The 12,841-nt window shown below is 40.2% G+C and overlaps 1 protein-coding gene and 1 long non-coding RNA gene across 3 annotated transcripts in view; one reads left to right on the top strand and one right to left on the bottom strand.

Annotated features, from left to right (window-relative positions):
• LOC140224680 (uncharacterized) overlaps positions 1-12,841 on the bottom strand; it is a 378,383-nt gene that overhangs the window by 240,344 nt on the left and 125,198 nt on the right. The window lies entirely within an intron of this gene.
• Positions 1-12,841, top strand: part of rl (Mitogen-activated protein kinase rl) — a 158,530-nt gene that overhangs the window by 121,895 nt on the left and 23,794 nt on the right. For both annotated transcript variants that reach the window (XM_019043681.2, XM_019043673.2), the window contains exons 4-5: positions 6,760-6,894; positions 7,650-7,766. In XM_019043681.2, the coding sequence (XP_018899226.2) occupies positions 6,760-6,894; positions 7,650-7,766 (252 nt within the window). The remainder of the gene's footprint in view (positions 1-6,759; positions 6,895-7,649; positions 7,767-12,841) is intronic.

A 12,841-nucleotide genomic window follows, 5' to 3' on the forward strand; every position in this document is an offset into this window, starting at 1 on the left:
GAATGCTGAAATTTGTACCTTATCTAGCGGTCCATTGACGAGGAATCCAGGAAAAAAGCTTCCAAAGTTTTCTCAGCGAAAGTTCGCCCAAAAATTAGAAGACTCCGAAATTGAGGCGTTGTGTGCGGAAAGGGCGTTTCTTGGTTGCGGTGTGCCGAAATCTCAAGTGCTAATTTTTATTATAGAGAGAAAACTATAGGGTGAATTTTTCTGAAATTTTACGCTTTCAGCACTCTAAAAGCATAATGAATATTCAGGAAAATTTGTAACAAATGAAATATATTTGTTTTAATTTAATGAATGGAACGTTATCGAGAGATTTTGAGATACTGTAACCAATAAATGCCCTTTTTGCACCCAGTGCTTCAATTTTCCATCTCGAAAAAGCTTGGGCACTCCTGAAACTCTCCAAAATGTTTGAAAAAGTTTGAAAGATTCCACACGGAGAAAAAAACCTCGTGCGTGGGACCCAGAGTTGAGGTCATGTGGATCTCTGAAGTTTTCGGATCACGTATCTAAAAACTTGAGGTCTAGCTGCCGAAGTTTGGGTCAGACATCTGAGGTGCCTCGATATATACCGAAGGGTTCGGGTCACACATCTGAAGTACTCCGGGACATACCGAAGTGCCTCGATGTCTGACCCGAACTTCGGCAGCTCGACCTCAAGTTTTCGGATGCGTGATCCGGAAACTTCAGAGATCCATATGACCTCAACTTCGGGTGCCATGCACGAAGTTTTTTTCTCCGTGCAATAGCAATGAAAATATTGAAATAGAATCGCGACTAAACGCAATTAAGTATCAGTTATCTTTACCATGGAATTGCAATGTTATTCCATTATTTAGTTAATACATGCCGATTTTATACATCAACAACTTGCTGACTTACATGTATCAGAAAGATAGGCAATTTGCAATGCAATGAGATTTTGAAACTCATTTCAATTTTGTTGTAAGAAACTGTATGAAGAGTCCCTTCAATCACAAGATATAGGCAACATACACGACTTTCCGATCCAGTAGCCATAATTGTATCATGCAAATGCATTTTATTGCAATAAGTGCTGCTCGGGTAATGTAAAAATTGTAATAAAAATAAGAAAGCAAAGATGTCTTATTTGAAATTTATTTACCCAGTACACGGAAAATTCATTCGCAGAAAGAAGGAAAATCCAAAGAAAGAAAGAACGAAAAAAAAAAAGAAAAAAAGAAGAAAAAAGAATAGCCAAACGCAACAAGAGGAACACCAAAACAAAAATAACTAAGTAAAAGAACAAAATGAGGATGGAGATTCAAGCACCTTTTAGTAGGGCGGATAAGCATAACAATCGTGCATTTCTGGAAGAAAGCATGAAACTTTCAGGATATCATCTTTACCTATAGAAGGTTCAATTTCGCAAGTGAGCCCAAAATTCTGAGGCCATGGGGGCCGGGGGGGCAGGGGGCCCTGATTTCGCTATGTTTTGCCGAATTTTCGCGTTGGATCATCGTGAGAACGCCGTTAACAATGTAAAATGTGATCAAAACCTGTGTAAACGTCATTAATAGGTTCTCTCAAACAGTATCCTAAAATGCTAGCACTGTCCGATCCCGGAGCACCCCTCAAAATGCCTAAAATTCAAAATGGCGCCCATAATAAGGCCTCCGGAATATCGGTATTTTCACTTGTGCATATCCTGTCATGTGAGGTATCGTTTTCCATGTAATTTTGGTCGCAGATTTCATATTTGAAGTCAAAACAACCCCCCGGTCAAAATTGGTGCCCCCAATCCAAGATGGCGTCCAGATTTGAAAGGCAGGAGGGTGCATTTTTTAAACTTTTACGCGATAAGGCAAGTGATATGTCATTTCCTATGTAATTTTGGTCGTAGATTTCATTACTGAAGTCAAAACAGTCCTCCGGTCAAAATTGGTGCCTCAAATCCAAGATGGTGGCCAAATTTTAAAGGCAGGAGGGTGCATTTTTTCAAATTTTTACGTGATAAGGCAAGTGATATGTCATTTCCTATGTAATTTTGGTCGTACATTTCATTACTGAAGTCAAAAAAGCCCCCCGGTCAAAATTGGTGCCCGAAGTCTAAGATGTCGGCCAAATTTGAAAGGCAGGAGTGTGAATTTTTATGAGAAAAATAATCACGTGAGATGACAAGAGAGGTAGGTATCAATTCATACGCATTTTTAGTCAACAAAACGAATCTAAATGAAATGTAAAAAAAATCTTTTACACAAAAATGAAACGAGATATCAAGATGATTGCCATCATGGCTGACAAGTGAAAAATGATGAGCCACTAATAGTGAGGTGTCTTGCTGGTTACTGCACAAAAACTCTGAACTCAATTTCAGATGCCCTAGACTCAGAGGATGAACAATTAATAAGTACCGAAAATAATTTAGAAAACTTTCAGTCGGTTTCAGTTGGTGGGTCTCTACTCCATCGAGTGCGATCGAAGCATAGGCATACTTACGAATCCATTGCACAAACCTATGTTCCATCAAATTGATGAGCAGACACCAATGTTTCTTTGCGTTTTCAAAGTGATGTTAAACGCGCAAAATCCGAGATGATAGCTGTTCTTGCATGCGTTTACTGGTTGCCATTCAACCCCTCACATCCATAAAATAGGAACAGCAACTTTATTCTGTACGCTTTTATGTGATCCTTACCTGCAAGAATCTAAAGAAAGGTTCTTGGAACCTAATCAAAACCATGAACGGATATAAAGAGCTGGAAAGGAGTAAATCGATGGTGAAACTGCTTAAATACTATTTCGATTTGCGGTGTTGCAGACTTCTTGTCATACTTCCGTTCCTTCATTAAAAAATACTTGAGTCATTTCTTGAAAACTTTGCTTGTTTTTCACTCTCTATGTGAGGAATATTCTGTAAAAATGTCAAGCCATGATGTTGGTTTGGTCCCCTTTCAAAAAATAAAATAGGAGCGAATATTTTGAAATCCTGCAACCAAGATACGCTCTTTTGCTGTTTCACCGTCGAAATATTACTCCTCAATGGTAGCCAAAAAAATGTGACTTTCGAAGACCTCCGTCATCATATATCGAAGGAAAAATTTCCAGCTTTCAAAGTCTTCATTCAATTAGAGAAATTACCCTCGATATCATCAGCAATGAAGTAGGTAACATTAATTTAGGAGCTACTTTGATACTCAACTGTGGATGGGATGAAGTGATCTGGATGCTTGTCTTTGGGGATGGATTAATAAAAACAAGGAGCTTCATCCTATTTTAAGTGACTTGCCTCCAGCTTCCGGAATCCCCGCTTAAAATTATCCGGTGTAATTGTAAGAAAGGGAGTGACACCATGCTGTACCACCGAGAAAATAATACTTTCGTTCTTAGACTCGTGCAGAAGTTCTGAAGACTCCAACTGTAAAAACTTACAGAACCGTAGGAGGAAGATCCTGAAGAGCCTCACTGGGAATGTGAATCAGCATGTGTTGATTAGGATTTTCTCCTATACTGACTGGAGAGGGTACGGCAGGTGCGTCGCGTGAAATGTCCTTATCTTTATTGAGAAATTATATGGGCTTAAAAATGAATAAAATAGCTCATTATAGATGCTCCTGTTAACATCATTCCTACCGTGGACGGCCAAACTGATCACCCTCTTAATTATCTCGTATCATTTTTGTGTAAAAGATTTTTTTTACATTTCATTTAGATTCGTTTTGTTGACTAAAAATGCGTATGAATTGATACCTACCTCTCTTGTCATCTCACGTGATTATTTTTCTCATAAAAATTCACACTCCTGCCTTTCAAATTTGGCCGACATCTTAGACTTCGGGCACCAATTTTGACCGGGGGGCTTTTTTGACTTCAATAATGAAATGTACGACCTAAATTACATAGGAAATGACATATCACTTGCCTTATCACGTAAAAATTTGAAAAAATGCACCCTCCTGCCTTTAAATTTTGGCCACCATCTTGGATTTGAGGCACCAATTTTGACCGGAGGACTGTTTTGACTTCAGTAATGAAATCTACGACCAAAATTACATAGGAAATGACATATCACTTGCCTTATCGCGTAAAAGTTTAAAAAATGCACCCTCCTGCCTTTCAAATCTGGACGCCATCTTGGATTGGGGGCACCAATTTTGACCGGGGGGTTGTTTTGACTTCAAATATGAAATCTGCGACCAAAATTACATGGAAAACGATACCTCACATGACAGGATATGCACAAGTGAAAATACCGATATTCCGGAGGCCTTATTATGGGCGCCATTTTGAATTTTAGGCATTTTGAGGGGTGCTCCGGGATCGGACAGTGCTAGCATTTTAGGATACTGTTTGAGAGAACCTATTAATGACGTTTACACAGGTTTTGATCACATTTTACATTGTTAACGGCGTTCTCACGATGATCCAACGCGAAAATTCGGCAAAACATAGCGAAATCAGGGCCCCCTGCCCCCCCCCCCGGCCCCCATGGCCTCAGAATTTTGGGCTCACTTGCGAAATTGAACCTTCTATAGGTAAAGATGATATCCTGAAAGTTTCATGCTTTCTTCCAGAAATGCACGATTCTGGGAACTTTTCCCCCTTATCCGCTCTACTATTTGTAGAAATGAGTTTTTAACCATCTAAAAAAAGGTAATGATAGAGAAAAAACTCTAATGCCATTTCTAATTTTCGGGAAACAACTCTAATTTCCACGATTTTGCAGTCGCTGCACTCCCGACGCCTTCACTGTTTCTCCGAAAGGAATTCTTGTTGTTTTTACAAGATTTTCCGATTACCGCACTGTGCCTCTCTCTCCTCAGAGTAACGTAGCCCACTTTTTTCGAACGCAAGCTCAGAGATAAAACGCAGAGCGAGGAAATGAAATATGGCGCGTGATCCGAGAAACTCTCACGATTAATTTCCCCTCGTAAAAATAAGACGAATCCGCCGCATCGCGAATCGATGGACTTGTTTTTCGGTTTCGCAAACGTCATAGGGTGGGGCAGAAAATTGCATTCAGCTCGGCACAGGAGAATGATTGCTGAGCTTTGCTGAAGTAATACCACCAATGTAAACATTTGACAATCCCGCAGGGATGCAAACTCAGGACTTTTTGATGTCGTTCATATTGATTGCCTTTCACGGCTTGCTTCACCCGGTCGTTTATGTCGCTGAACCGCGAACCTCTATCTGCACATGGACGTATCCATGTTAAAAACAGTGGCGAGGCGTGAATGATCGATTTTCGATATTGCCCCATTTGTAGCTGTGGTAATAAGTCGATTATTAAGGTGTTCGCTGCGAACACCCTGTTTATCGATCCTTTCCCATAGTTTCATAGCAAATCAATCGATGTATCGCAAAACACGCCACGCCGCTGGTTAAAAAGAACTATGTTGCACATAAATCCTCATGCCCGTAGTTCCTTTTAGCGTAAATACGTCCAGTTCTGCCGTGCAAAGGAAGAGCGCCGTATGAGCCTTCAGGCGTTGCCAAGTTTCCTCCGATTAAAAGCGAATTTACTGGGAAAATTGCGAATATTATTTTCCAAAATTGTCAGAAAATTTTGTACGCAATTTAATCTGAATTATCTGAAAGTTTCAAGGAAAAATATGCATGGATGTTGTCAAAAATACATGTTTTATCGAGGAAAATTTGGCAACTCTCGAATGTTCGCACGGCGTTTTTCCTCAGTACGGCAGAGTTGTCTTCTTGGTAATGACCAGTGCACGATGTGGATGGGTCTCGTCGGAAACAACCTAACTGTATTTCACGTTGCCTACTTGTCTCTCGTATATTATTTTTCAAACTAGAATTGAGCAACACAATGCTTCGAAAATTTCTCTGGATTTTCCTCTGATTATGAAAAAAAATACTTCTTTTCAAATCAAAATGTTGCTTAGTTTTCTGGGAATGAAATAAAACACGAGAAAAAAAATTGGGACATTTTTTATGTCAGGCTAAATGTATGGGTTAAAGTTAGACTGATCGTAATGTACACTGAAAAAAAAAGATTGGTAGAATTTACCATTCCTTCACGCTGTATTTCACACAGCGTGAATTCGAAGTAGATTCTGCCAGCGGAATGGTTACCTGTACCAGTATACAGTAACGTTTACCTTTCTTCTGGCAGAATTGACTGAATAATTGACGCTGTGTGAAATACAGCGTGAAGGAATGGTAAATTCTACCGATCTGTTTTTTCAGTGTAATAACGTCCAATTTGAGTGAGGTATTAAAATACCGGTATTAAAATACATTGTGATGAGTTTTACCACTTTTAGGCTTCAACGGGAATCTGAGAACCCACCGTAGAAGAATTCATGTGGTTTCTACGTGAGTCGTACATAGACATTCAATAAGCTCCTTGGTAAAGTCGACATCATGCTGAATATCATGATATCAGGCCGAAGCAGTGTGATATCATGCTGGCTCAGCATTACATCAGTATGATGATATGATGGCAGGAAAAACCAGTATGATAAAAGTATGGCACTAGCAGGATAATTGACGCAACAAAGAAACGCTTTTGATTAGAATATCATGCTGATACCGAGTATCATACTCCGATCATATAGGAGAATCGGTCAATTCTCATCATGATATCATTCGGATTGACTTCGCTAAGGATGAACTGCATGGATATAATCATAAAAGAGCATATCTATAATTTTGCAATCAACAGCAGATACTTATGTTATTTCTGAATTTATAAATGTCGTTCATTTATGCAGCTACAATTTCTTCATGTCCCAAAATAAATCCCAAAATAATTTTCTTATGTTACAGAGGCTGAGTAATGATCACATTTGCTACTTCCTGTACCAGATTCTCAGAGGGTTGAAATATATCCATTCGGCAAATGTTTTGCACAGGGATCTCAAACCAAGTAATTTACTCCTCAACACAACGTGTGACCTCAAGGTATTGTAGGCTCTTTATTTTCTGCTCTATTCTTTGTGTCACTACACATCCATTGTCAGCTCGCTTTTCCAGAAATCTATCCCCCCCCCTTCACCTTCTAGTTTTTTGTCCAGGTCTCATTCAAAAAGCACCACCGCATAAGCATATCGTCTTTTTTTAACTAGACGTAATTTTTTACTTGCACAGTCAGGTGGTCTTTTATTTTTTCCTGTCGGAGTTATCTATAAAAACCACCAAAAACCCCAAAAACTTTCAGGTTTAACAAGGTAAAGGATCCGGCTCAAACTTTTACTTAAATAATTCTGAAACTTGTAGAACCAAATTTTATTGTTACTTCCAACAAAAGGAAATGAAAAATTATACTTCACTGAAAATGAAATAGAATCCCCTTCATACACGAGTGATGCAACAAACACCACATATGTGTATACAATGAAGCCCTTGCAGGAGCCCTCAAGTTTCTCATTCCTCACCTATTTAGTTTTTTCAAATCAAAACTCCTCCTTATATGTGCTTTGAAACAATGCAAAATATTATTGCACAAGGTCCAATCTTGCTCTTAAAAATTTAGAGCTAAGGAATCCAATAATCATGACTTGTGTATTTGTAGAAAAGCTTTATGTATAAGAGACTCACAATCAGTAAATTCACTTTTCTCGACACTGACGTCCCCAATTTTATTATTATATGATTTCTTTGTGTCGTAATGCATCTAAATCTTGATTTTAATTCTTGATGCCGTGCTCTTCTTTCAGATTTGCGATTTTGGTTTAGCAAGAGTTGCTGATCCAGATCATGATCACACAGGATTCCTAACAGAATATGTAGCAACAAGATGGTATAGGGCTCCCGAAATTATGCTCAATTCAAAGGTATTCTCATATTTCATAGAGTTTTAATTGTTATTGAAACTAAAATAATCTTTATAATCTTTATGAATGCAGTTTTTCACCTCCAGCTTCATAGAATAGCTCATATTATAAAATGCCTGATATTTTGCTCTGAAGCACCAAATTTTTTTTTTCCTATTTTTGGGGGGGGGGGGGGGGGGGTTACGGACCCTTACTATTTTGATTAGAGGTCTAGAATTGAAGTAAACTCTTGTATTTTCATTCTCATAATGATCGGAAAGACCAATATAATTCTTCTGACAACCAATGGGGAGTCTCAGATCACGGACCAGTTCCTCATCACCGCTGAATTACTTAGGCACCTTGCTTTGCATAATGGGAAGGCAGAGCGCATATAGTTCTCCTACTTCAAACAACTCTAGTTGTTCCGACCATCCAACATCTTCTCTTTAGCTCTTCCATTCATTTAATCAGCAAGAAAGTGTATTCAGTTGAGACTCTCAGAACTGGGGAAAGAAAAGAATGAACATATGTCACTGAAAGTTTAATGAAAGTCTTCTAAAAAGATTAGCCGAAAGGGTCGTCCACGGCACCCGGACCGTAGGCAATCGTGACCGGTCACGAGTAGCGCGATGGAAGCTAATTAAAGAGAGAGACGAACATTTACTTTATTGAAATTTTGAAGAATTCATCCGCGGCACTCGGACCGCAGGCAATCGTGTCCGGACACGAGTAACGCGAATGAATTTAGAGACCGAAAGGAATTATTTATTGGCAGAAGGCCGGAATTTGACATGAATTATTATTGATGAAATTATTAGAGAAAAGAAGGTGAATTTAGAATACATACTCACTTGATTGAATGAAAAGACGTAACTGTTTAAGAAGGAAGGTTACAGCGCATGAAAGACATATGCGGGGCGAATGTACATACCCATAGACGCTACCATAGAGTGGTAGGTGAAGCATAATTTAGGTACAGCACACGGGCCAACCGGTCAAACTAGATTTGAAGAGGAATTACGCGGACGCGTGGATTAAGTTGAAAAAGGTTGTGAAGGAAGGCGCCGGTGAGTATTATAATTTAGGATTTATGGAGAAAAGTAATCAAAGATGAATTTTATATATTGAAACAGACAAAATAATAAATAAAAGAATTTAAATATTTAAAGGAAAGCCGGAGGGGCGAAAAAAGAGCCCGCAGCGCGATCGGGCGGGCCGCGGCGGAACTAGGCGCGCGGCGCGACATGAGATGCGGGCGGCTTGCCTAGCTGACGGAATGAAGGCTAAATATTGGTGACGCTAGCGGCGCCAACATACCGGCCCCCATTGAAATACTGGGGTGTTTCAATAAGAAGAAAAAATTTAAAAAGTTGAATTTGATGATTTACTTTAAAAAAGTCCGAAAAATGTAGAGAAACAATTATTAATGACAGAGTGCAGATGCGTCTCATGATAATGATTGATAATGCAAATCGTAACTGAGTGATTTTTAGGCATTAAAATGGGATGGCGAGCCTTATAATCGATAGAGGCTTTTTGAAGTCGGCCACCCACTCGCATGAGTCCTTGAGTGTCCAGGAATGGACAAAGTCGTTGTATTTGATCACTGCATTCCTTGCCTTTGCGGAGGTTCTTGAGGTCCTCAGCGAAGGCTTCCTTTTGCACCAGCGTGCAAATTTTGTTTTGAGCTGCTGCAATCTCCTCAAGTGATAAGGGTCCATGCAGATTTGACAGAGAGCTATCAATTTTTCTTGCTCTAATGTTGTTGACAAAACGTAGTATGTAGGCCATCACGCGTTTCAGAGAAGGCCACCAGGAGAAGCGCTGGAAGAAATCCCAGGTTGCGGGTTTCTCGTTGAGGTGAAGACTGGTCGCTGATTCTGGTTTCATAGCACCTTTGATGAATTCATCTTCCCGTTTAGTTGGGTCCTTTCTAGAGATAGGCCATTCTGATTTTGGTCCACTGAGCCATTTTGGGCCGGACCACCATATTTCAGCGTTCATCAGCTCTGCTGGCAGCAAACCTCTAGACGCACAGTCTGCAGCGTTCTCTTCTGATGGTACATGTCTCCAGGACTCTGGAGATACGTTTTCTTGAATCTCAGCAACTCTGTTCCCCTCATAGGTCTTGAGGCGATAAGCTGGAGTTTGGATCCAACCCAGGGCTACGGTGGAGTCCGTGAAGGCGTGGGTTTCTGCAATCTCGAAGTCCTCTGCTAAAATTGATTTTGCATATGCCAAAAGTTTTGACAAGAGGTGAGCTCCATTGAGCTCTAATCGAGGTATGCTTAAGGTTTTGAGGGGCGAAACTCTGTTTTTAGCCATGAATAATCGAACTTTTGAGTCTGTAGTGCTTCTGATGTAGATTACGGCAGCAAATCCTTTTTCTGAACCATCGCAAAATCCGCAAAGCTCTATAGAAGTGCAATTTTCTGACACGAGAAGTCTATCGATGAGAATATTCTCAAAGAGTGGCAATTCTGTGGTAAATTGGTTCCACAGGCACAGAGTTTCTGAGGGAACCGGTTCGTCCCAGTCGAGCCCTTTAGTCCAGATGATTTTCATGAAAGTTTTACACCATAGACTAGTTGGGGCTAAAAAGCCGCACGGGTCATAAATTCGAGCTATGACTGATAAAATTGTGCGTTTCGTGTTAGCAGGCATTATACTTTTAATTTTGTAGGATAAAGCATCCTTAGGTTTTATCCATCGTAGACCTAAAATGCCGAATGATAGATCATTAGGATCCGTGAAATCAAGAGGTTTTTCGAGGTCTTCCTGAGGTATTTTTGCCAAAATTTCAGGTGCATTGCTGACGATTTTTCGTAATGAGAAATGACATAAGCCGCATAAATCGATTAATTCTTGAAAAAGACACTCAGCTGTGTTCACGGTTTTCACGGAGGTTACGATGTCATCAACCAGAATATTTTTGCGCAGTACTGGCGCTGCCAATGGAAATTTATGACCTTCATCTGTCACCAATTGATGTATTGAGCGGACCGCTAAAAAGGATGAGCTGGTGAATCCAAAAGTTACTGTGGTGAGTTGGTACACAGTTATCGGTTCATTTTCTGATTCGCGCCAAAAAATTAATTGATAATTTCTATCAGATTCATCCATGTTAATTTGTCTGTACATTTGGCGTATATCACAAACTAATACGATTGGATGAAATCTAAAACGGGCAACTACATCAACAAGCTCATTTTGCAGTTTAGGGCCACACAAAAGTTGAGAATTCAAGGATTCTCCGTTGTCAGTTTTCATACTGGCATCCATGACTACGCGACACTTAGTGGTACTGCTAGAATCCTTAAGTACAGGATGATGAGGTAAAAAATAATTAGGCTGCGAAAAATCAAAATGATTCAACGTGGCAACCTTTTTCATGTGCCCAAGTTGCTCGTACTCTCTCATGTACTCCGTATAAAGAGCTTTGAGCTTTGGATTTGAGTTGAGCTTTTTCTCTAGGGCATAAAATCTTCTTAAAGCCTGAGGGTGTGATTTACCCAAATTAGGACTTCCATTTTTGAATGGCAGGCGCACACTATAACGACCATTTTCCAGCCTGGTGTGCGTTTCTTGATAGTGTTTTTCACACGCGAGCTCTGCAGGGCTCAATTTTTGAGCTTGAGGTGGTTCTTCTGACCGCCAAAAGCGCTCCATAGTTTCCTGAATAGAAGGAACAGTGCTTGTTAACAAAGAGACCGATGAGTCATGACTTTGATCAAGAGTTGGACCAAAAAGTGCGTCACCGAAGACTGTAGGCAAGGCCATTGGCATGTTAGGGCCAAGAGAAATCGGTGTCCCAGAAATTAGGGTTGGCATTAAATCAGCGCCAAACAGAATGTCGATTGGGCCTTTGACGTGAAATTCAGGATCCGCCAATTTGAAATTGCGCGCGTAAGTACGCAGCTCACTGGAAACAGGGTGCGACGGAAGTGGAGCTGTAATAGCATCAAGAACATCTACGGAGTGATTCTGTGTCACAAGAATGTTTTCAGATGTTAAGACATTTATTTTGGTGCTCCCGCGTACATTCACTGGTACATCTGAAATGCCGCTCAAAGGAGAGCTTTTAGGATAGCATTTGAGATGCAGCTTTGAGAAAGTTGCGTTGTGATTATCGTTCTTTGAGCACCGGAGTCCAGAATTCCGCGGACCATGATACTACGATTCGAATGGCCTGAAATTCGAGCCTTAACCGTGGCTAGTAGCACAGTAGTACGAGCAGGGATCGCGTCTGCAACGGTTGTTGCCACAACTGTCGCTGGTTTAGTGGAATCATCGTTTTTGGCATCTGAACTTTCAGTATGGAGCAATGTATTATGAGCTTTAAGGCACACTCGACAAGTCCATGTAGAATTGCACTGGTCGACGGGGTGCGAACGCAGACAATTTTTGCAGAGTCTGTGCTGCTGCGCTATTGAAGAGCGCTCTCGGACCGATTTTTGCAAAAACGCTTCACATTTGAAAACTGGATGAAGTTCTTTACAAAGTGGGCATGGATCGGTCCAATTGTTTGATTTAGATGAGTTGTTTGGTTTTTTCAAACTACTCTTTTTATTAGATTTTTTCTGATTTCGTTCATTCGAGTCAGAATTTTCTCCAGTTCCTACTAGAGCTCGAGCATTTTTCTGTTGAGCCTTGGGTTTCGGATTTGAGGAAGAAAGTTCTTCAACCAAAAGAGTTTCCTTTTCAAGAAAATTAATAAGTTCATCAATTTTAGGAAACTTGGCATCCTTGCCTCGATAATCTTCAAATCGCTTTTTGAAATAGTGATTCATTTTGCGTAATAACGCCGCAACGAGGAGATGAGGATTTTCTTCTTTGTACCCTAGACCTTCAAGCGCTTGAGTATGCTCGCGGTATTGCGTAAGAAAGGTTGGAATATGCTCTGTTTTGGAAATTTCAGGCAAATCCAAAAGTCCATGTAAATGATGGACAACGTGACGTCTCTCGCACTGGTACCTTTTACATAAGAGTTCATAAGCAACATCGTAATTTTGTTCTGTGATGTTAAGTCCTTTTACAAGATCAAGGGCTTCACCGCGAAGTGAGCTTAAGAGGTACTGGAATTTTTGTACTGA

Source organism: Bemisia tabaci, chromosome 5, assembly GCF_918797505.1.
Source record: "Bemisia tabaci chromosome 5, PGI_BMITA_v3".
In the NCBI taxonomy this organism is placed as follows: Eukaryota; Metazoa; Arthropoda; class Insecta; order Hemiptera; family Aleyrodidae; genus Bemisia; species Bemisia tabaci.